The sequence below is a fragment of the Apteryx mantelli genome, chromosome 1, assembly GCF_036417845.1.
Source record: "Apteryx mantelli isolate bAptMan1 chromosome 1, bAptMan1.hap1, whole genome shotgun sequence".
NCBI lineage: Eukaryota > Metazoa > Chordata > Aves > Apterygiformes > Apterygidae > Apteryx > Apteryx mantelli.
The window spans coordinates 2,647,784-2,672,781 of NC_089978.1; the positions used below are offsets into that span (position 1 = coordinate 2,647,784).

The following is a 24,998-nucleotide window of genomic DNA, read 5'->3' on the forward strand; positions in this document are numbered from 1 at the left end:
TTATTTGGGGGAATAAATGTGATAAAGCAACACATCAGCTGAAAAAGGCACTGGTACAATAAGGTAAGCAAATGTAAGAAAAAAGCCATATGAGACCCCAATACAGAAAAGGAGCATGGAGCACTTTTGATCATTAACCAATTCACCATTGACTCTTCCTTCCAAGGTGTTTATCGAAAAGGTAGGAAAGAAAGCTGAAAACAGGAGACCAAGGTCCTTGAGAAAGAATATATAAAGCTATCCTGAACAAAACAGTGCTGCAAAGAACAGCAGAGGTGATTAAGCCTTATATAATCAAAAAGTCAATTTTACTTGGATAATCAACGCACGTACAACTCACTCACATTGCTTGACACATAAGCAGATGGAGATGGGCAAAAGTCAGGTCATTTTCCATCCCTCTTCTACCACACCAGACCAAAAATCAACACACAGAAGACAGGAGGGTACAAAACATTTGAAGAAACAAGTCCAGAAAGTTGTATTTCTGGTTGTTAATCAATCTAAACAGCAAGTCAAAGCAAACTGAAAACTGCTTCAAGCAAAGGATGTTTCAAAAGAAGGTGTCTCTGCCACCAGTCTTCCCTAACACAGTGCTGACATCAGTCATTACCCCATGGCAGCATCCATCCAGCTCACTATCCAGCAAGTCTATCGGCACCATTTTTCCAACAGCATGTGCTCACTTCGTGTCTCTGTGTTACATTTTGGTAATTCTCACAATATTTCAAACTTTTTCATTACTATTATATCTGTTATGGTGATCTGTGATCAGCGATCTTTGATGTTACTATTGTAATTGTTTTGGGGCGCCACGAACTGCACCCGTATAAGGTGGCAAACTTAAATGTGTTGTGACTGCTCCACCGACCAGCCGTTCCCCCTTCTCTCCCCCTCTCCTCGGGCCTCCCTATTCCCCAAGACACAACAGTATTGAAATTCGGGCAATTAATAACCCTACAATGGCCTCTTTAGTGTTCAAGTGAAAGGAAGAGTCGCACATCTCTCACTTTAAATCAAAAGCTAGAAATGATGAAGCTCAGTGAGGAAGGCGTGTCGAAAGCCAAGACAGGCTGAAAGCTCGGCCTCTTGCTCCAAACAGCTAGCCAAGTTGTGAATGTAAAGGAAAAGTTCTCAAAGGAAATTAAAAGTGCTACTCCAGTGAAGACACGAATGATCAGAAAGCAAAACAGCCTTCTTGCTGATACGGAGAAAGTTTTAGCGGTCTCGATAAAAGATCGAACCAGCCACAACAGTCCCTTAAGCCAAAACCTCATCCAGAGCAAGGCCCTAACCCTCTTCAATTCTGTGAAGGCTGAGAGAGGTGAGGAAGCTGCAGAAGAAAAGTTTGAAGCTAGCAGAGGCTGGTTCATGAGGTTTAAGGAAAGAAGCCATCTCCATAACATAAAAGTGCAAGGCAAAGCAGCGAGTGCTGATGTAGAAGCTGCAGCAAGTTATCCAGAAGATCTAGCTAAGAGAATTGATGAAGGTGGCTGCATTAAACAACAGCTTTTCAATGCAGACAAAACAGCCTTATATTGGCAGAAGATGCCATCTAGGACTTTCATAGCTAGAGAGGAGAAGTCAATGCCTGGCTTCAAAGCTTCAAAGGACAGGCTGCCTCTCTTGTTAAGGGCTAATGCAGCTGGTGACTTTAAGTTGAAGCCAGTGCTCATTTACCATGCCAAAAATCCTAGGGCCCTTAAGAATTATGCTGAATCCACTCTGCCTGTGCTCTTTAAATGGAACAAAGCCTGGATGACAGCACATCTGTTCATAACATGGTCTACTGAATATTTTAAGCCCACTGTTGAGACCTACTGCTCAGAAAAAAAGATTCCTTTCAAAATATTACTGCACATTGACAAGGCACCTGGTCGCCCAAGAGCTCTGATGGAGATGTACAACGAGATTAATGTTGTTTTCATGCCTGTGACACAACATCCATTCTGCAGCCCATGGATCAAGAGGTAATTTCAACTTTCAAGTCTTATTATTTAAGAAATACATTTTGTAAGGCTATAGCTGCCATAGATAGTGATTCCTCTGATGGATCTAGGCAAAGCAAATTGAAAACCTTCTGGAAAGGATTCACCAGTCTAGATGCCATTAAGAACATTTGTGATTCATGGGAGGAGGTCAAAATATCAGCATTAACAGGAGTTTGGAAGAAGTTGATTCCAACCCTCATGGATGACTGAGAGGTTCAAGACTTCAGTGGAGGAAGTAACTGCAGACGTGGTGGAAATAGCAAGAGAACTAAAATTAGAAGTGGAGCCTGAAGATGTCACTGAATTGCTGCAATCTCATGATAAAACTTTAACAGATGAGGAGTAGCTTCTTACGGATGAGCAAAGAAAGTGGTTTCCTGAGATGGAATCTGCTCCTGGTGAAGATGCTGTGAACATTGTTGAAATGACAACAAAGGATTTAAGAATATTACATAAACTTAGTTGATAAAGCAGCGGCAGGGTTTGAGAGGATTGACTCCAATTTTGAAGGAAGTTCTCTTGTGGGTAAAATGCTATCAAACAGCATCGCATGCTACAGGGAAATCCTTCGTGAAAGGATGAGTCAATCGATGCAGCAAACTTCACTGCTGTCTTATTTTAAGAAATTGCCACAGCCACCCCAGCCTTCAGCAACCACCTCCCTGATCAGTCAGCAGCCGTCAACACCGAGGCAAGACCCTCCATCAGCAAAAAGATTATGACTCACTGAAGACTCAGATTATGGTTAGCATTTTTTAGCAGTAAAGTATTTTTTAATTATGTACATTGTTTTTTTAGACATAATGCTATTGCACACTTAATAGACTACAGTATAGTGTAAACATAACTTTTATATGCACTGGGAAACGAAAAAAATTCATGCGACTCTCTTCATTACGATATTCGCTTTATTGTGGTGGTCTGGAACCAAACCTACAATATCTCCAAGGTATACCTGTATAAGACTAACAACTTCAAGTACAGCTGAACACAAATAAAATTAAATACGAATGTGCTACACCTACTCCCTACTCAACACTGCAACAATGCCACATTCCCTGGACCCAATACACAGCTATTAAAATGGCAGAGTCAAGAGCCAAGCATCTAAGTTAAAGGTCCAAGATCTCCCTGTGTATATTCAAGTCCATCCCAAAACATTCTGCTACAAACTTTGAAGAACTACCCCTCAAGAAAGACTAACAACTGTTTACACTATTTTAACAAAAAATTCTAATCCAAACATGCAATATTATATCATAAATAAAACACGAATCAATCATCTCTCTGACGCAGTGATTTGTGTAACATGATAACAAGATTTGTTGTTTGAGAGGTTCAGTTCATATCTTCAATTACTTTCTTACATCTATACTAAAAAAAAGTTCTGAGCGCTACAGACAGAGCTACAGTAATGCCAGTACACCTAACGACAATACTTTTCTACAACTATCCAGTCCAGTTTCAGATAATGCTGTACTGTCAGCTACCACTACTGGAAGCCTACACCACAAGCTAACCAATTTACAGTACAGATGATCTTCACAGGCAGTCTACATTTTCTTTTTCATCTTATTTTCTGTTCATTTTCCTGGTAAAACCTGCTACAGTTACCCAGGGCAGGTTTTTTGCGTAGTTGTTCACAACACGGGCTAAAAATGAAAGAAAGGGTTTATTTGGTTGCAAGGCGGTCTTTTGTTTGTTGCCAAATACCAAAGGTTCTTATGACAACTAAAGATTTCCAACTTCAGAGCAGTAGAATTGACTTTAACTATTGGACAAATTCCAGTTGAAGTGATTACATTCTGCTTACTAGAATGTCCAGTTAAACCTGCTCGAGCTACTTTATCTTCTTCCAGTCCTAAAACATTTCATACTATCACCTGATACTGTTGAATGGCTGCTGTGTTTCACCCCCGGAGCTTGTATTTCAGTGGAACATTACACGATCCAAACAGTTACTGTGAAATCATTCAGTTCTCTCACGTGCTGCTATTGAACTCACCTGTGTTGACTGGATCACTGTAAGGTCATTAATGTAGCAAAAGCCTGCTCCCATAGCAGAGCGAAGCCCAGCAGTCCCAAAGGTCAACCTGCAGCAAAGGCGATCCCGTAATTCTTTATGCTTTCCATTCTGCAGCAAGCTTTCAATCTGTTCTTTTGTTTTGGGGTTCTGCAAAAGAAGATTAAAAGGTCTTCATTCAGTTCTTGAAATCATTACAGCAGCTTACAGATTTAAACAGTTTTTAGTGCTGCAGTGCAACAAGTTCTTCCCTATCCTATAAAATCCCAGTCTACACAAACTGGCCTACATTGGTACTTTCTCCTCTTTATCTTTATTTATAAAGGATTCAGGAGCTCTTGCAGCCATTGATATCCTGCTGAGTTCACCTAGCCATTAACACACTTTACAGCAACACAAAGCCTGTTAGCAAAGAACACAGTGACTTCAGAACCGGTTTTCAAAGGTAGGGAGCACAAGTTAATTCTCAATCTCTGCTGTTGGAAGACGGACAAAAACCTTAACTTGAAAGCAGTATTTCTTTCCTCCCCACCCACAGGAAAGCTCTGCAAACAAGCACAGTAAAATAAAGCTGACATTGTAAAACCATAAAGAAAGCTTGTCCTTCCAAGTTACATTAATCTTTAGCAAGGTGAGTACAAAACAGTCAAAGCCCATATTTACCACAAACTGTTTAACAAAAATGGGTATTTTTCCTGGTCAGAAAATCCCAGCCATTTTTGACACTTTCACTGCTCAGTATATACACTGGATCTGAACAGGTTAAAAAAAGTTTAAAAGTGCTACTCCTTCTGCAGGTAAGAGGAAGATATCATATACACCATTATAGAATTTTAATAGCCATTTTCACTACTGTCCAAAATTGTTCTTTACATTCAAACATGGATGCTAAGCTATTGCTGCTATGGGACCCATTGCCAATATTCCCGATTTGTCTTCTCAAAACCTTATATCGCAGGACTTGGTTCATTATTAGTATATGCCCTCAAAACATTTAAAATTTACCAAATGAACTATGAACGGTGCCTTCAGTGACTTCTGTTGATAGCAGCATCTTTCAGAAACCGGTATTCTATCTTATCTACACCATTACTCTAATGGTCAGATTTTTAATTGTATTTAGGTGGATCTCAAGAATTTCATCAGTAAAACCAGAGAATTAAAAATAAACTTCCCCAATTCTATAATAGTTCTGAAAGAACATAGTTAAGACACAGTACGGGATACAAGCATTAAGCAAAGAATTCCCCACAGAAGCCACTGAATTTATTTTTAAGAGCTAACATCTTTCTGAAGGGAAAAAACTCTACCCTCAAAAGCAGTACTCATGTCACTAAAACACAACATTTTGTTGGTCTTAATGAACGTAAAGACAGCAGTGGCTTTATGATTTGCCCCCAAAACCAACAAAATATACAGCTACTAAGCTACCCAAAGGAAACATTTAAAAACAATACTATGTAAATCAGGTAATTTGATGCCTAGAACTATATAAACAGTCTTATGGTCCATACAGGAGAGCCAGAGATATTTACCCTTCCTGCTCTCATTGTCCCCCGGCAGCTATATCATTCACCCACAGCTGCATAGTTCTTTTACATTGAAAGCTCTCTACAGTTTCCTACTTATGTCTGTACTTATCGCAATGTATTGGGCATATCACAGCGGGGATCAACTGCTCTGCGGTTACCTGAAAGAGGCCATACGCGGTCAGACCAAAGGTGCAGCTAGTCCAGCATCCTATCTGACAGCAACTGTCAGCAGCTGCCTAGAAAAAGGCATAAGGACCATGCAATCACGGCAGGAAGCTGCGAAAATATTCAAGGGACATCTCAGTATTTCCTGTGAAGGGAGTTCCTGATCTGCACAGAAGTGATTCCTTATAGAAAAAGGAACTCCACACAAGCCTGTACAAAACTTTTAAATAATTGTCATTCCACACCTTTATTATTCAAAGCCCACAACTAAAATGAACGGGCACTTGACATGGAGAAAGTTTCACCAAATACAATAGAAGGAAACAAATCTTCCCTTCCAACTTGAAACCCACTCAGTTTCAAACAGACATTCAGTCACTTCATTTATGAAAGAAGAATATAAGCTTTCACCATTTTGATATGGAGAGAACACATTTACTACCACAGTTCAGCTGAGGCAGTGATTAGGCACAGCTCTGAAAGACTTAATTCCCATATTTACCTTAAGGCCCACCTCATCGGAAATGCTATGATTCTACAATCTCCCTCACATATATCCTGACACTTTAATAATATTACTTGTTTTGCATAAACAACGCTTACAAGGCAATCGTATGCCATGTTATGTAGCAAGCTGGATATAAGAACCAACAAGACGCTGATTATTGAAATCGCCCCCTGTTCTTTCAGTAGTTTCATAAACTTGCATTATGGTCAAAGCCATGAACACCCAAGTTTGCAAGAATGCACATATCCATTCCCATTTGTTCTTCATAGTTATTCTACACCTTCGACTCATGCTTAGCTAGAGAAGTGTGGGGCATAATAAGGCAAATTAAGATTATGATAATGAGAAATAGTCACAGTAATACCAACCATATTACCCTGGACACACCCGGGGAGAAGAAAGAAAAATAATGGTATGAGAAGAATATTGATGTCTGTCCTTTTACAACAGGTACTGACAGGAAGTGATTCACCCATAGGAAGCTGTTTTGCCTTATAACATATATATTTTGAAGGCTCTGTAAATTCATTTGGTCATCAAGAAACTCAGTTCCATCTACCTACATCCAGTTTGGACAAGACAGAATTCACAGCTCCTATAAATAAACTGCAGCCAAGGTCAGGCTTGCCAACAACACAGATCCATCAAGAATTCAATCGATACACAGCTGTAAAAAACGATGAATCCTGATGACAGCTATAGAACAGTATAGCTCAGGCTGCCCAAGAGGTTCCCGCAAAGGGTGTTGCTTAAAGTGAGCTCCTAAACAAGGGTTAAAAAAGGCAGATGGAGTCTGAAAGGCAAGGGTGAAATACCCCTGACATTTATAATATAGAGGTCAGCCAGCTTCAGATCTGGCACCGCCTGCCATAAGGTGGCCTCTGCAGCACTGGGAAACGTGCTCTGCAAGGAGAGAGGTTCTTTAGGAGGGTTTGAAAAGTGCAGGAAAAGAAGGTCATACGAGCTACGTAATCTTTTCATTAGGAAAAAAAACACACAAATAAAACTAGTTCAAAAAACAAAGTGTTTCCATTGCCTGACAATAGATCTTAAACGCTAGAAAATGGGACATGTAAATTTAAAATAGATTTTAATGTCCTTGTGCCTTAAAATAAAAAGGCAAGCCACTATTATTCAGGCTCTCGGATGGCTCTACAACCAAAGCTAGACATTTCCCATAAGGCAGCTAAAAAAAGTCCAAAAATAAAACAAAAACAATGTGGCACTACAAATATTAAATCCAGAAAGCGAAAGTCTCTTTTGGCCGTTCATAGGAAACCAACCAGAAAACAAATAACTAAACTGAAAAAGTTTCTGTTTATGGCGAGAGTATATGAAAACCACATTTCACACTATCATAATTGGATACATAATTTTGCTTTAAAGTATGATCATTAAATTACACAGCCTCTTTAATAACTTTTTTAGGACAGGCAGTATTGCTTGCCTGCAAGAATGTAATAACGTGTGGTATATTACACAGTTTATGGTCTGAAGTTTTGCAAGATTGACGCAAGCCTTTACTGAAGCTATAACTCAGGCACTTATTTTACTAATAGAATAACATGCAATTTTTGACTGAAGTTACCTAATATATTTTTTAGGAAACAAAAATGAGTCACCCAAAATAGTGCCCAAAAAATATTCTCATTTACTCAGGTCCCATTCAGTTCGCTCAAGTTTTGTGCAACAAGAAAAGTAGAAAACCAAGCAGGGGGAAAAAAAAACAACAACAACAAGAAAAGAATGTTACAAGCTAAAGAAGAAAATCACAAATCTTTTAACAGATGATGTGAAACTTATGGGGCAGAAGAAAGAAGGGATTTTACATGAGTTGATACAAATAAATTCAGACAGAGCGATGCTGTTTCATGCTGTGGGTTATACATTCGATCGCATTAGAAATCTGACCTCAAGACAATTGTTATCATGACTGTTTGTGACATGATCCTTATTATTTCTCATTGTTTAAGAAAATATTCCTTTAAATTCCTCAGAGTTTTTCCTCTGAGTTAGAGCTTCAAAGCCTGCGGACAAGTCTATCTTCTTGCACATACAGCTTAAATATGAAAACAGTTTACCGTACTAAACTGAGTATTTCAAAAGGCACTGGAGTAAAGGAGAGCTAAAACATAAATATAGCTGTCACTGTTGAAATCTAATTCTACTGCAAATTTTCAAAAATCAGGTTTTTTGTTGTTTTACTTTAAAGTTATGAAATAAAATAATGCATTGAACGTTTTACAGTAGCTCTTACAAAGGTTTATTTTTCAAAGCTGAACAGTTTTAAGGATAAAACACACAATAAACTTAACATTAGAGACTGGGAGTATGAAGAAGAAAACCTAGTGTGCTTTCATACAAAATAAGTTTTCTGAAGTCATTAGTATCATTGCATAGTTGTTCTTTCCATCAACACTCACTTTTCTATCGTGTGAAGCTAGAGACACTAAAGGCTATAACAGATTAGTCAAGCTCTGCAGCATTCCCTTACCTTTCTAATTTCCCAGGAAATATTATTTATCCAGACTTCGGATGCAATTAGGTGATGCTAGGGTGAGATGATCCCCCGCAGCTTCAAGTAGTTAATTAAACTATACAAAGAGAACTATAAAGGATCACCGCTTCAAACAGAATTTCTCAAGCTGCTAAAGCCAGGAAAGGTAGCAGTTGGTTCCAAACTCAATTAGCTTAAAAACACAAGCTTTGAACAACTGAAGTGCCCCCTCTTAACAGTTGCCTGGATAAGTATGACAGCAAACTCCATTAATCACAGCCCAGAAGCCTAGTGTAAAGCAAAAGAGAAGTTCTTTAGAAATTACTAGGCACATTGCTCGGACTTTCTTTTCAATGTCCTTTAAAAAAAAAAAAAAACCATAGGCTATTCTGCTTAAAGACAAGAGGCTTCAGGCAGTTTCATATAAAAATACTCATTTCTTAACAAAAAGGAGTGCTTTCAGATATCCTTCCATCTCCAACAGCTCTAACAAAGCAATTCACCTGATGCCCCACGTTAAACGTCAGTCACTGATCCCACAGGCTCTAGTGCCAAAATCAATAGCATATGGGGTTCCACAAAGCCCTTGCTCTTCCTTGCATGGGCTGCAAACCCACAGGAGTTGTGCCACCCTCTGCCAGGAGACAAGTGATGCATTTCTCAGCAGTTCTTTTCTTCTCCAGTATGAAGCACTGCAGTCATCTCCTAAAGGACTCAGATGCGCAACTAAGCAAAGGTGTCTTGGACCCAGAGCTCCTCGCACTTCTCCCAGCACTCGCTGAATCATCACAGCATCCAGACAAGCACCTCTCTGGTTCTAGATCTCCGATTCCCTATTGCCTAGTCTCTCTGATATGTGAAACTCTTCACATAGTTACAGCAAAAGAGCTTGACACACACCTTCCCTACATTTCACCACATCTGCCTGAGGGAAAGGCACACCTCTCCTCCCACTAGGCAAGCCACAACTCCTGGAAGGCTATGACAAAGCCCGCATCCTCCAAAAGACTGTTGTTAAGAAGCCCTTAGGTCAGACTTTCTGCAAGGCTAACAGCACTTGGCAGGTAATAGTTGCTTACCTGTCCATGAAAGTGGCTGGCCTACAAGATATTATATAGCAAATAAGGCAGATGTGTTTCAGCTAGGAATGGCTTGACCTGTTCTCCACCCAAATGCAGATGAAGGAAGGTGCGTTGTTCATGTGGAAGACCCACAAGACATCAAACACGAAGTGATGATCTACAAGCTCCTTGAAGACATCTGCCTGACACTTCTTCCTCCCAACACAGTCCCACGAGTCCAACGCAGGTCTCAATGCCTGGAAGAACCACACATTTGCAGGGATCCAGACTGCTGAGGAAGGTAGGTGCTTACTGATAGAACTGCACTTGTTCCAGGTCTGCTATCAGGGCACAGACATTAACAACCAGTCCTTCCACTGAAGGCCACAGATGCAGCAGGTGACCCATCACAAACTTTGCAAACCCCAGCACCTCATGTCACAGGTCTACAGAGACTAGGGTCACCACTCCAGCCACTTCCCAGATACCTCTGGTGAAGGAGATCCTGCTCCCCCACTCCAGCTGCCAGCTAGGCTCAGCAGACAGATCCCTGCAAGTCTCCTTCAGGACAGCCATGGAGTAAACTCCTTCCAAAGGAAGGCAAGTACCTGACTCCCATGGAGTTTCATCCCACAGTCCTAGCTGTTTTAAGTATGAGATTTCAAGGTATTTCATGAGAAGAAGGTTGGGAGCCTCATGGCCAGAGCTGGCGCTGCCATTCATAGCTACATCATGCAGTTAATCCTCGCTAGCTGCAAGAAGCGCGGAGGACGTAGGCATGCAGGTACAGAGCAGTGTTCCACCCTTTGAGTCCCATCCCCTCCTTGAACAGGGCCCCCACGGGCTATAGGATGAGGGCCAGTAATATCTTCTTGTCAGCGATAAGTTCTCTCTTACACTTGTCCGTTGGCACTGTCACAGGCCCAAGCAAGCCCCCAGACCCTCCCCCATCCTTCAGCTACGCTGCCTTCGGATTGGGGTTTTTCTACCTCAGTTGTAGTTGATAAGGATCCCTAGCACAGAACCACCTGCATACCCAGGACCACTTCATCCTCTGGCCCCAGGGTGACTAGAAAGGGGAGTGATACATTCTCTATTGGGGGAACAAGGTGGAGGAAAACAAACCCTACCTCCTCATGGTCATCCTCTGAAGAAGGGGTGGGGACAGCAGAGCAGCTCAGGGAACATAGTTTAGGGGGAAGAGCCTCAGCAGCACTGCTGGAGGCACAGAGGTTAGGAGAGATGGGGAAAGGTGCTGTGATGAGCTCAGCACCTGAAACTTTAGCATACCACCAGGTCTTGTATGTGTTTTTTCTAGGGTCCAGGAGAAGTGGAGACTCATCTGGCCTAGATACTCCAAAAGGTTCTGGGTCTGAATGCCAGTTAAGTTTCTCCCTCAGCATCCCGTGAGGCCAGGCACACGGAAGGAATAGGGGATATCCCAGTAACTGGCCTTAAGTTGCTATCCCAGGATAGGAAGTGGTTAGGGAAGGGGGAAGAAGAAGCTGAGTTCATTTCAGTACCAGGCTGAAGCCTGCTGACAAAAGGGAGTACTCCTCCGGGTAACGGGGGCTCGCCCCAAGCCCTGACCTTCTCCAAGTTAACAGTCAGATCCCCTACCATGACAGAGGAATTCTCCCTGGCAGCCACCAAGAAAATCTCTATCTCACTGCCAAGCTGCTGGATCAAACCCACCGCAGTGGGTAAGAAGGGGGGTGAACCATGCGACTTTGGGGATGGAGGCAGGATTGTACACAACCTACAGGCCCAACAATAGCCATATCAGGTACCGGGGAGGGGTTTTTACTCCATGAGAGGCATGCACTGAACCCACACTGATCACACTTGTCACCTAACATAAGGATCTGGCTCTCCTCATCGGTGAGCCCTGAGGGCAGGCCAGAAGATCTGGGTACAGGGGTCCAGGCAGCAACACATGAGAGGGAAGAATCATTAGAAGATATCCAGGTGAGAGAGAAAGCCACTCCTCTTCCACACAGGATACCTCCCGGGATTCTGCAAGGACCCTTGCCTCCACCCTGCCCTTGGTGGCTTTGGCAGGGTAGCCTGCTGAGATAAGTAGGCGTGCACAGAGACCTAAGCTCAGCATCTGCGCAAGCTCATTCAGTGGTGCCACAAAAGACAGAGATATTCAGGTGCGACAAGCTGCCAGCAGTGAGACTGGCCCTTCCTTTAGTCTGGAAGGTGAGAGTACCGCCCACCTCCCCAGGCAAGGGCAGTCCTTATGGACTTGGCGTGATGCCTGGCAAAGTAAGCACTAGGACTCCCCAAAGAAGCAACGCATCCAAGGGACCACCATATGGGAAAACAAAAGACCCTTCAAAGCATCTGAGCCTCACACAGCTACTGACATTCAGAGGATGATGTGCTGGTGGAAAAAGAGCACATGGCGAAGGGCAGGGTCCTTGAAGCACACAGGGACCAGCCTCCCAAAGGCAGACAGGGCAGGGAGGAGGGCAGCACCGGGGACAGGAGTGAGACCCACAGAGTCAGGTCCGCCAAGCAATGCGATGGGGAGACAAAGATGCCCCTACCTCTGACACTAGCAAGAAAGCTTTCCAGATGTCTTGCAGGTAGCCACCATGTCATAGGGCCCCAAGCCCCTTGCAGCCACACACACACACAGGTCAGGAGGTGGGGTTAGGCAGCAATCAGGAGGCAACAGATGTTCCTCCTGGTCTGGGCGGGGAAGGGATCTTGGCCTTTGCCAGGAGTATGCAAGGAGGCAGCAGATAAGGTGACAGCAGCCAGGAGGGCCCTGGAAGGAAAGCCTCAGGCTACCTGATTATACACTCTTGGGGTCAGAAGAGGGACAGGTGGGAAAACAGGTACCCATGGCTGGCAGCTAGGTTAGAGTTGGGTTTCTGAGTGGGGTTCTTACCCTTTTTCTTTTCCCAGTCCTTCTTGTCCTACCCATTTCTCAACCATGTCCCTGTATGTCCGCATGGGCAGTGCACTTGTAGTCGGTACCCTATCCACAGGTACCGGGAGGGAAGAGGGGTGCTGGCAACTGCTCTAGGTCCCCAGGCTGCCCTAAGGAGCAGGGAGAGGATAGGTAGCAGATACAAGGAAAAAAAAGGGGGGTGGGGGGGCAGGTGGTGAGAGAAGTGCACACAGGCCTGGGGGAGCAGCTGAGAGAGACGGGAGGGACAACAGACAGAAAGGGGGAAGGGGTAAAGGGAAACCCACACCATAGAGAGAACCTACATTTTTTGTTCTACCTAAATGCAAGAAGAAACATAAGGCAGGCAAGGTGGGGCAACACTGTGTAGGTCTAAAGAGCACCTCCACTCTGGCACTCCTCAAAGTTCGCTGCATCCACTGTGCAAAAGGAGAAACTCCTAAGACTAGTCTCACTTTCCAGGTGAGTAGTGGACCATACTTCATCCAGATGGAGGAAGGTGTAGCAGTTTCCCCACAGATTTTTAGGTTCCTGATGCACGGGGCAGTGCCGAGATGCTGTCTGTGTGCTTACAGATGAAGTAGCATGCAGTTCTAGCAGCACCAGTCATGGTGGTCAAGGTTCTGGAAGTGACGGTACCATCATCCTCAATCCAGTGGCAGGATGATTCTCCTCCTGAGCAGCAAGGTCAGCAGCATGGTCCAGGAGAGCTCCTGCTGCTGCACTCAGTAAACCCCCCTACTGACTCAGAGAAAGCGGGGCATAGCCAGTCCTTTTGCCTTCTGCCAGCCACTGCCAACAGTCGTGGATGCTGGGAGAGCACAAGGAGATGGACAACAGAAAAGAGAGGCCAAGATCACATGCTGTCCCTAACCAGCATCTGCTACTAACTGTCAGAACACCAAGCTAGCTGGACGGTTCTCACCCAACAGGGTGGTACTTACGTTCTTAACCTGGGGGGACAGGGGGAGGGAAGTATTTTAGACTGCTGTCTGGGAACCAGAGGTAAAGACAAGCATGAAGAGACCATTCTTTAGGAAAGGAGAAAGACTGCCATAATAATATGCCATGATGAATGACATCGCAAGTTAACCTATACATTTGTCTATATTTTATATCATAGTCGACACCATAGAAGAAATTCCCTTTCCCATTCAAAGCCAAATACCCTTCCAAATTTGGCTACTGTTCACACTAACCTGTATGGCAGTAAAAAAGGGGGGGTGTTAAAAAAAAAAAGAGGGTGTTAAAAGGACAAACAAGAATTTTTAGAATACACCTAATCAAATTCTTCCATAAAAAAAAAAAATCACAGAATAATTCAGGTTGGAAGGTTTCTAGTCCAACTTCCTGCTCAAAGCAGAGCAACTATGAGGTCAAACCAAGTTGCTCAGGGCTCTGCCTAGTTGGATTTTGAAAATCTCCAAGGACAGGGACCGCATAACCTCTCTGGGCCCCATTCCACTGCTCGACTTCCCCACAGAGGAAACATTTCTCCTTATATCCAGTCTGAGCCTCTCTTTATCGATTTGTGCCTGTTGTTTCTCATCATCCTGCCACACACTGCTGCGGAGGACCTGGCTCTGTCTTCTCAATGATATACTTGTAGGTAGGGGAAGGCTGCTGGTAGGTCCCCCCAAAGCCTTCTCTTCTCCAGGCTCAGCAGTCTCTCCTCCCAGGAGAAGTGCTCCAGCCCCCTGACCATCTCGGTGGCCCTCTGCTGAACTTGCACCAGTTTGTCAATGTCTATCTTGTCCTAGGGGCCCAAAACTAGATGCAGTATTTGGATGTGGTCTAACAAATGCCAAGTAAATGGAGATAATCCCTTCCCTTGATCTCCTGGCTGGGCTCCTGTTCATGCAGCCCAGGATGCCATTGGCCTCATTTGCTGTCAGAGGACACTGCCAGCTCCTGTTCGGCTTGCTGTCTACCAAGACCCCCAGAGCCTTTTCGGCAGAGCTGAACCCTAGCTTGTATTGCCATAGGGAGTTCCTCCTTCCCAGGGGAACATTGCCTTGTTAAATTTAATAATGTTCCTGTTGGTCCATTCCCCCAGCCTGTCTAGGTCCCTCTGAACGGCAGCTCTGCCCCTCAACTCTTTCCACACAGTGTGGCATCACCTGCAAGCTTGATGAGTGCCCTCAGAGATGTTAATCTACTGTTTTTAGATATAAGTTTGTGAAGCATTCTTAATTTGTAAGTAGCTATGAGGCTTGCAATTTGATACTTGGGAAATAAAGAGCAACCAGAGGTCAAGCAGTGTTTTCATATCTTATTTCAAGTAGACTGTACTAAGCACATTCAGAGCATCACCTCATAACAGCGCAGAAAGCACTGTTTTGCATTACCAACAAGCTACTAGACAGAATGAATTAAAATCTCTCCTTATGTGTCTCAAACTCACTGTAAAAAAGAAGTGGAAGCAAGAAGAATGTAGGAGTCAGACAGACAGACTACTGCATGGGTAAGAGTCTGAAGATATAATATAGTTCCAGGACTTCCACAAGCAGTAGCAGAAGCTCTGCATTATTTTTTTTTCCAGGGAAATTATAATGCTATTACACATTTAGGCAGTTTCCAGATAGCTAATACTTTTTCTTTATAAAATGTTTTTTGCAGATTAACCATGTTTGCATTCCTTTAAAATATAACAATCGGACTTTAGTTCTAAATCTTCAGCAAGACCTTAACATAACTTGCATTGCAGGTCCTGTGGCATTAAAGTGGTTATAATGGAATTTAAGAAGAGGGAAGTGGATGTTGACGTATTCTTAATCTACAACAGGCTTAAACAGCTACTTATAAAAATCCTCCGGCAGAAGCAGATGCATGACAGAACTTTGGGGTCAGGTCCTGCAGCAGCCCAACGCAGCAACTGAGATTCTGCTACATCTCCAATGCATTTAAGAAAGGCTTGAGGTTTTATTGAAAAGCAATTGTCATATGCTCTGCCAAATTCAGTGTCATACTCCTCCATCTTCAGTTTTCCATGTACTACACAACTGTATACTGATAGAATTGGACTGGGTTTTTCTGTAGCTCATTAGGATAAAGAATCTGAAGAGGAGCGTGGGGCTGGCACCAAAGTAGTTACCCATGTACCATGATTCTCCAGTCTTTTCTTTGGCATTAGCTGAATATTTCTTATTGGTTCTTTGACTTCCAGTCATGTTAATAATGAATGTATTTACTGCCAGAGCTAGGTTTCACAGCTAAAATCCTATCAAAACAACTGTCAGTTTACACTTCTCACAGCAATCATTTCTGGCTTTTGCAGGCACTATTTGCATCTGTAGCCTGGAAGAAGAAAAATATACAAAAAAATACAAAAAACAAAAAACCCCCACACAACCCAAAGTCTAGAAGATGAAAAGCTTTTAAAATTAATTTTTTTTGCTCCCAAAGACAGTTTTACAAGGGATGAATTCTAAGGAAATTCAACAACTGTAGACTTTAAGTGCATCAAGCATTGTCAGCCAGGCTTTTAAATCAGTAAATGTTTTTGAATGAAATCAGGTTCAGTCCCAAAAACCCAAGCACACCAGAATATATATTTATAGGAACACTTAAGCAGCAGAAACATAGCAATGTCTGTGGCATAGCTAGTTCACCTTTCATACAGAGCTTAAACCCAACACTGGCACTTGCATCAAGTTCTCATTTAAAATTTCTCTTAAAAGTTCTAGGGTCTCATTTTCTCTCATTCGACATAAGGAAATATTTGGTTTCTGGTCAGCAACCGCACCAATAGTTTTCTGTGAAAATCAGTTGGATAACTGTAGGCAAGCAGTTACTCAAGCTAATTACTGCGATGGGAGAGGGAAGGCGATGGAAGAGCAAGTCACGAGCTCTGGGTATTACCTTAGGTGTTGTACTTCAGAGGTAGAAAGTTTCCTACATCAGGTCACTTTTTTTTGGCTCTGCCAACCCACTGGGGGTACATTTACACTGCCAATTTGTCTTGTTCCATTTTACTTCTAAACCCTGGCCCCTTAATGAGCCACAACAGCTCCGTATCAGTCAGTTTTTTTTGGCAGGGAGCCTCTAAGTAAAGAGGAAGCCAGGTTGAAAGAACATTCTAGGTACAGTCTACATCTGTACTGTCTGTGTGGAGGAATCTGTGAAATAGTTTTGCTCCATTCACCTAAAATGGTTTTCCAACATTGTCCCCAAGGGCCCTGGACCTCATACAAGCCAAGCCTGCACACCATCAAACCCACCATCCGAGCACTTTGAACTACCAAGAGCAATCTGAGTTTCAGAGGCAGAAAGGTGGCACATCCTGTACGAGGTGAGCCTTGGTCAAGCACAACATGGCATTAACACTGCCAATCCATCCCGGCCAAGAACAGGATGACTACAGATACACCTTACTGCTGGAAGTATATGCAGGCTGCATTGCTGAGGTACTTACTTCCCTCCAAGAGAAAAATGGGCACATCGTGTTGGCTGTTGAGCATACTGAAGGCCGAAAAACCTACACCTGTAAGGAAGCATTTTTTAAAAGCTCAGAGTTAGAATTCCTCCGGTCAGAGTTCTGCAGTCACATTTCAAAAGAACAGACCATAGAAGACCAAACACTAATGGCAAGAGGTACCACAGAGAAGTAGAATTTGAAGTCCTTTAATTTAATACTGCGGCTGAGTGGACAGAACTGAGAAGTCACAGGCAAAATATCCCACATCATTGCATTGCTCAGCAGTTTGGGGATATTTCACAGCACACAAATTTGCCTTAGCTCTCTGCTCTTCCTGATGATCGTTAGGACTGCATCCAGTAAACAAGAGAACATCTTTCTGCTGGCCTTCATTATACTTCCGTTTTTGCTGCAGATTGTAAACAGGTCAAAGTAGGGGGTTTTTTGTTTGTTTGTTTTACATTAAACAAGAAACAAAACCTTTGCACATCTTCTCCCTCCTTTACACAGACTGTACACAGTTTGTCTTTCTAAATGAAGTGTTACAACAATAGTTTTCAATTCAGTTTACAATAGCACTGCTGCTGAAGGAGACAGTTCTTCTTCCCAAACTGTTCCTACTACTGTGCTGACCCCTTTCTTGCATCAGGATAAACATTCATGCAGCTACATTGAGTTTGATTGAGTCCAACTTAAAAAAAAAAAAAATCCATCTTCGCCTCCCACCCCAATCTGGAACTGTTCCCTGAACAATTGCATGAATATTTGTGCCAGATCAAGTGGAGAGGGAAGGGGAAGTGCAGCAACAAGGAAGGGTGAGACTACCTTCTTTCCGTGGCAGTCTCATTATGATCCGATTATGGAACAAAAACATCTGTTTCTCAGAACAATTTAAAACTATTAGACCACCTAGACATACACAGACCAGCAGTTAAAAACATAAAAGACCCTGTATCACACAGAATGCTTAAGTGGCATTGATAAACTAAGTAAATAGACATAAGTGACAGACTATACCTCAAAGCAAGTCTTAATCCTTAAGTGTTATCTCAGATATCTGAAGGTTGAAATGTATTAACACAGCACAGCAGCACCCTTTCCAGCCTTCATGATCTTGAGCAGAAAGACAGCAGTATAGCTTATTCACCAGTATAAACACTTATGCCATAAAATTTAAGTTTCAAGACTTTATATAGTTTAATCTATTACAACAGGCACTAAACCATAATACTTAGTGAAATGGGAAAGCCTCTAATAACATGAGTTCTTTATTCCCTTCTCTCCGACACATTCTACCATAACCCCAACAGCCCATTACAACAGCTTTGTGTACAAACATTCCTCCAGAACTTTTTTGAGCCTGGTCAAAGTTAGGCTACACTGAGCATGCTCGGGGAACGAGAGGCTTGTCAGCAATACTGCAGAGCTAATTAACAAGCCAGCAGCTGACAGCTTGAGCTTGAGCTTAAGCTTCATTTCAACATACAGACTGAGGACTTACTGAAAGAAAGTGAGAGGGCACCCTTCATCTGCTCTGATTTCACATGTCAACCGTGAATCCTTTCTTTGGGCCCATGTTTTTGATTAAATAAATCAGGCTCTTAATCATGCTGTTCTTCCCACAAAATTCCACCAGCTGCTATGCCGGTATTTGATCCTCAGAATTACACCGAAAGCCTCCTCTGCTGCTATGCACAGCAAATGCTCAGCTCCTGTGCTAAGCACCTTATTTTCAAGCTACTCTGAGAAGCATGTAGCACATTCTTGCTACTGTGTAAAGCCACCTAAGACAGGCATATAAAATAATTACTAGAACCAGGGTCCAAATTCTAACATTTGCTCTATGCAGAAGCAGTTTTGTTGTGGACACGTGCTGTGACACAGCTTTCTGTGCAAACCAGGCTCCTTTAGGGGTCTCATGACAGATGTGGTAGTACAATAGGAAAGCTAGAAAGTAAAGGAAAATGGATTAAAAGAGGAGGAGAAAATACAGAACAATTGACTAATGGTTTATATAGTTTGTGAATGAGGACAGAACAAGGAGGAGATGCCACTTACACTGTGAAATTATTAGCTAGTGTGTCTAAGAAAAAAAGTAAAGACATAGCAACTAAGGAGAGAGGAGGGAGATTAGCTAGTGAGTTTCCTTTATGCTAGTTGCTAAACACATTAATGGAGATGGAGGATATTGGTGGGAAAGGGGAAGAGAGCAGAAAGATCATCATAGGGTCAGGCTCCCCCCACCTCACCCCCACCTCCTATAACAGTTATATTTTTAGGAGAGTTTAGCACAGGTATTCAAATCTAAAAGAATGAAGAGCACAGTATTAATTAGGGCTCTCCAAAGGGAAAAAACACACCCGCGGTTTGAAAAATTAATTACAGCAAGTAATTTTCAATTAACTTAGAGGACAAATGCTTCCCAGAACTAAATACAGCTGTGAATGTAGCGTACAGATTTTTCTTTGAAGAAAGTCAGTGAAAGTCCCTACAGCTAAGGAAGTTGGGGAGTGGGGAAGGAGAGGCAGCTCCTTGTTGTTTGATAAGTAATAGACCTAAAGAGACCTCGTTTCCTAGGTCTGTGATGAAATACAAGGGCAGCTGCACAGTAAGTGGTTCTGAACTATTCATGGTCCAAGCTGCACAGCCTTCCCCCTGCTGCAGGGGCACCAATTTCAGCCTTCTTTCTCCAGTCGATTTTGACTTTTCGGAATTCACAGGAACTCTCTTTGAAACCTGTTTAAGTCAGAAGTTGAAGAATCCTTGCAGAAAATGACACGATTACCACATAGGGAAGCAAGGCTAAAGAGCTACAATGAAACTCACTCTTCAGGTCACATTTAATTGGTTAACTTCATTTTTAGAAAGAGCTATAGAAACGATAACATTTCACTAATGCTGTTTTTAAACAAAATATTTTCCCTTGGAAAACTTAACTTTAAAAAGTATAAGTTTTCCTAGCTCTCTCTCTTTTTTTTTTTTAGATAAACATATATTCATCCATTAAAAAAATACCTTTTGATAAACTAAAAAAAAAAATTATAATCAAAAAAAGTTTAGTGGGGTTCAGTCTGGGTCTAGCAGTTACCAAGTGTATAATCATGAAGGTTATTTTGCTTTTCCACTCTTTCCTTCTCCATGACACTATTCGCAGATTTTTTCATAACAACAGCTCTGAGTCCAGAATGTGCAGATGACAAGTGTTAATTTGTATAAAAATGAAAACAGAGAACATATTTTCAAGTAGCTGAAAGCTCATCCAGTAATCATCATGTAGAGTTAGAATTTACTTATAGCCCAGATTACAGCTTTCTTATGCTTTGACCCTGGCAGAATGAAACTGAAGAAGAAACAGTATGAACACACTCCTAGTAGCTACTCTTTTTTCATCGTCAGATGAGGAGTATTTAAAAAATAAAAATAAAATAAAGCCACACACAGAAACCTAAACCATTGGTGCATGAGTTCTGTAGCTTCCCCTCCTCCCCTTACCAAGATATTATTTAAGGCATACGCCATGGCGTTTCGGCAAGGCCACTGAAAAGCAAGCATTCCTTCCAACAACGAGTTAAGCAAAGGAACCTCCAATACGGGGTTATTATAACGGCCCCAAACTCACTTTGGCTAGTTTAATCAGAACTAACCAAGCCTCCTGACACCCTGGCAGAGCCAGAATTGAAAGGAGCATGCCAGAACTTGGATCTCTGAAGCCTGATCTATTTATTTATTTATTTAAGGGGGGGAAGGGGGGGGGAGCAGATTCAGAAAGCTAAGGAAAAGAAAAATGACATCATTTGATTTTAACTAACTGCATTTTAGGGCGTTAAACAATCCTTCCTTAAACCCGATTTCACGGGATGCCCCCGTTTTCCGTGTCGATAAAGATGCGGCGGCAGCACGAAGCAGGTGCGATGCGTCGCCTGCTAGCGGGATTACATCATACCGTCCTTGCTTCGCGTGCCGGTCCAGGAGGGCCACATGCCTCACCTTGGCCCTCTCTCAGGCGACGGGCATCTCAACCGAGGCAGCCTTTTCGGCTTTGCCCGGCCGCGGTTACCTCTCAGAGGCCACCTGTCACCTCGCCTCTTCTTGCACGCAAAGGACCAACCCATCGGAACAGGAGATGCGTAAGGTCTCAGAGAGGAGGAGGAAGGGAGAAAAAAAAAGGGGGGGGGAAGGGAGAAAGGACCAAACGTGACACAAAACGGGGCGGGAAGGAGAGGGCAGAGGCGATGGGAACGATGAGGAGACACCACCGGCGGCGCCCCCCCGCTCCGGGCCCCGCCGCCGCCGCCGCACACCCACCTTGTCCCAGCTCAGCCACTGCCACACCGCCTTGTCGAGCTGCGCGTCGCCGGTGCTGCGGGCCACCAGCACGTTGGAGTTGACATCCCCGCCGGCTCCGCGCTCGCCCATGTCGCCGCCGGGGCGGCAGAGCCTCGCCTCGCCGCTCCGGGGAGGGGGGGGTCGGCGGAAGGGACGGCGGCGGCTTCACTCCGCGACGCCGAGCATCGCCGGGGGAAGGGCGGCAGGAGGCGGGCCGCTATTTACCTCAGCGCAACGGTCCCGACGCCGAGTAACGGCGAACGCCGCCGGCAACGGTCACGGCGCGCGCGCGCGCCCGCCCCCGCCAACAGACCCAACCCGCGCGCCGCGCGCGCGGCCGCGGCTCAACAACAACCCCGGCCCCGCCCCCCTTGCCCCGGCCTCGCCAATCGCGGCACCGGCGCCCTGGCCACGCCCCCTCCCCGGGGCGGGCGGGGAGACTTCGCGCGGAGCTCCGCCCCCTCGGGGGGCCCCCTCGCGGCGCGCCCACCCAGCCCCCGGCGCCGGCTCGCCCGAGGCCAGGCGCGCGGCGGTGCATGCTGGGAAGTGTAGTCGGCCCGCCGCCAGCGGGTCGCAGAGGGGAAAGTCGCGCGGGGGTGGGGGCGAGACTACAACTCCCGGCAGCCTTTGCGGGCGCCCCCTCGCCTGTGAGGGGAAGCCGCCAGGGCCGAGGAGGGGCAGAAGGTCTACCTCCCTCCCGCAGCCTTGCCTCAGGGTGTCCCAGCTTCTCCCATCGCATAACCCCCTCCTACACCCCCCAACCCGGCCTCCCCGTGGCAGCCCTCGTGGTGCCAGTGGCCGTCGCACCACCCATGCGCTGTATTTTGGGGGGCACAGGAGGCCTGGGGAGCATCGTGGCTGAGGGAGAGAGGACCCCCAAGAGGACAGAAGAAAACATAAAACCTCACGGTTTTATGCATGAGCAAGGCCTCCAAACCGGCCTGGTCGCGCCCGCGCCTGAGGTGGACGCTGTGCTAGTGGAAACAGCCCTGGGGAACAAACCCGCCTTCAAACGTGCTCCCAGGCCTCAGCGCCAATTCGATTAGAAGGGAAACCGTCCCCCCTCGCTCTCTGCGTTCACCCCCTGCCTCCGTCCTAATTTAATTTCCCGTCCCCGTGAGCTCATCCAGGCTCTCCCGCCGCAGCAGGCCACCAGGGAGAGGGGGGGGGGATCCCGACGTCTGGTCTCTGTGGCACATCCTCGGGTTGCCATAGCGACGGGCCGGCACTGCGGCGGGATGCACTCATCCCGGCATCCGAGGGGGAAGGGATGGCTGCTCCGGAGCCGGCAGCCCCCAGAGACGCGAAACACAGCGACGGAGGGGTGGGAAAGATGCGGGAGACGGCTGATACGAGAGGGAGGCAGTTTGGGGTTAAACCAGGGTTTTAGCGAAGCGATTTGTTGGGAAGTGCAAATTATAGAAGGGAGCGATCTGTCACATGAAGCTTAAAAAAATCTCATTTTCGCACCCTCTCCTCTCCCGAGATCTCACGCCAATGGCTTGCAGGGACCGGTTTCCTGGCTGCAGGCACGAAAAAATCCTTCTCGAGACCCAAGGACTTGAGCCGGTGGGAGGAGATGAACCTTTCCACCGGTCCGTTACACCAAATTGCTGATAAAGGTCAGCAGAAGATAAAGACAAGAAAAAGGAAATAAATGGGAATAGTCTCCTATCATCACTCCCTGCAGATTGTTTCTGACATGGAAGAAGAATAAGGATCCGGACACTGATAAAGCCACTGAGAGGAAATCAGGCAGGAGAGATGAATCAAATCATCCGTGGGTGGGATGCTCCGTCCCTAGGCCATTTTGGGGACCCCTCCGTCAGCGGTGGTGCTAGGAGAGCAAGCGAGGCTGCGTGTCAGCAGGAAGGGGGCCCTGCCTCATTTTCCCTTTTAACAAGAAAATACCTGCTTTAAAATACCTTTTCAGAGCTCGCCAAACAGAAGTGTTTCCTGACAAAAGCCCTGCAAGTAGTTGGAAAGGCAATAAGGCATGCTGTTAAAATTAAACTTCATATTTCGATTGGTTTGATTTTTGTCTCTTTTTTTTTTTTTCCTTTTCCTATGCGCCTTAATGAACATTTTAAATTATCCCGAACGGTGATTTTTCTCCCGTCAGTGTAAACAGGCCGAAGTTTTTGCACTTGAAAGCTTGAGCCTCATTAAACAGTTTCACGCTGGACGGTGACAGCAGTGCCCACACCTGGGATTATCAATGCTCGCAACTGAAAACAGTATTTGCCCTTCATCACAGATATCCTGATAGGAGAACTGTCAATCCCTTAGATATCAACATTCCTTGATGATAATTTCCTTGAAGAACAGACTGTCATTTGTAGATAAAACACCCTCACAGAAGATAAACGTGTTTGCTGCTTAGTTCAGAAACAGCTTCCCCAGGAATAACCACAGCCTGGAGGGTCTGAAACTTCTTCACAGGCGCTCGCAAATGCCCCCAAAGTCAAAAAGTGACTAATTTCCAGTATTTCCTTGTGAGAGGACTTTGGTTAGCTAACTTGGAGACATTACGTTGTGTAAAACAGACGACAGGCAGCCGGAGCAACTCCAAAGCAGGGCAATCACGTAAAAAGATTATGGGTGATATGGCTTAGAGAGCACTTGCAGGGATTTGATGCGTTGAGATGGCATGTACTCGAGATGACAACTAAGTCTGGTGTATTTAAGAGCTAAGAAGAGTTAGGAAAGCTGATCTCTGCAATGGCAGAGAGCTGTCTGTGCCCCCGGGATGAATGTTTTCTTCTCATGCAGACAAAATAATGGAAGTTAATAGCGATTTGCTAATGACGTGCAGCCCCGGCTTGGGATTTGCAGTTATACGGCGCAGTGGTAGAGAACGAATCCGTGCCCCTTGGTGGGGTTACGTGTAGCCTGTCTGCCCGGCAGGGCTGAGTTTGCAGCGTCTCAGTATTGCACCCTGAACAACGACGCACCTTTTTCACATTAAATTACATTAAATGCATTTAACATTTTTCCATGGAAGAATGGCAAAACGCTCGGCAATATCACACTACATCGCAAATAAAAACCAGCTGGATAGCCATGTAAGCGTCCTCCAGCAAAGCAATACCGCATGCCAAATCCTCGTCCGGGATAAACGGGATTGACTCCGGTGTTTACACCGAGCTGCCCACCTCTGCATCGGAGAGGCTCAGGACCAAGCCGCGTCGGTACGGCTCAGTTACAGCCCAGGTTTCCATGACGGTTTATTCCGGATCGTCTGCAAACAGCCCAGGGCTCCCATGATATTCCCGGTCATTTTTCTGCCCTTCTGGTTTCTGCAGCAAGCAGGGTCACGCGAGATGAACCCGCAATTTTTACGTCCTGCCTCAGCAGCATCGCTTTTGTTTTATCATTTATTTACCCAGCGCCGGGGAATTGGGGCTCGTCACGTCTCAGCATCCTCATCATTTGCGCTAAAATACGTTTTAGAGGCTCCCGTGACTAAGCACTTAATCTGGGGTTTAATCAGCTGCTGCGCACGGGGGTAATAACATTTATGGAGGGCTAAGCAGCGCAGTGGGTTAGTGTGCC

At 44.8% G+C, this 24,998-nt stretch overlaps 1 protein-coding gene across 4 annotated transcripts in view; it reads right to left on the reverse strand.

The window, feature by feature from the left end:
- Positions 1 to 21,739, reverse strand: part of PGM2L1 (phosphoglucomutase 2 like 1) — a 47,754-nt gene extending 26,015 nt beyond the window's left edge. Inside the window, exons 1-3 of one of the 4 annotated variants that reach the window (XM_067306461.1) lie at positions 21,423 to 21,459; positions 17,115 to 17,183; positions 3,997 to 4,164 (exon numbers count right to left, since the gene is read on the reverse strand). In XM_067306461.1, coding sequence (XP_067162562.1) covers positions 3,997 to 4,164; positions 17,115 to 17,141 — 195 coding nt within the window. In that variant the 5' untranslated portion in view covers positions 17,142 to 17,183; positions 21,423 to 21,459. Of the gene's footprint in view, positions 1 to 3,996; positions 4,165 to 6,587; positions 6,619 to 16,561; positions 16,678 to 17,114; positions 17,184 to 21,422 lie in introns of those variants that run through there. The other 3 variants (XM_067306388.1, XM_067306599.1, XM_067306531.1) reach the window with 3 other exon arrangements.
- Positions 21,740 to 24,998: the final 3,259 nt, after the last annotated feature.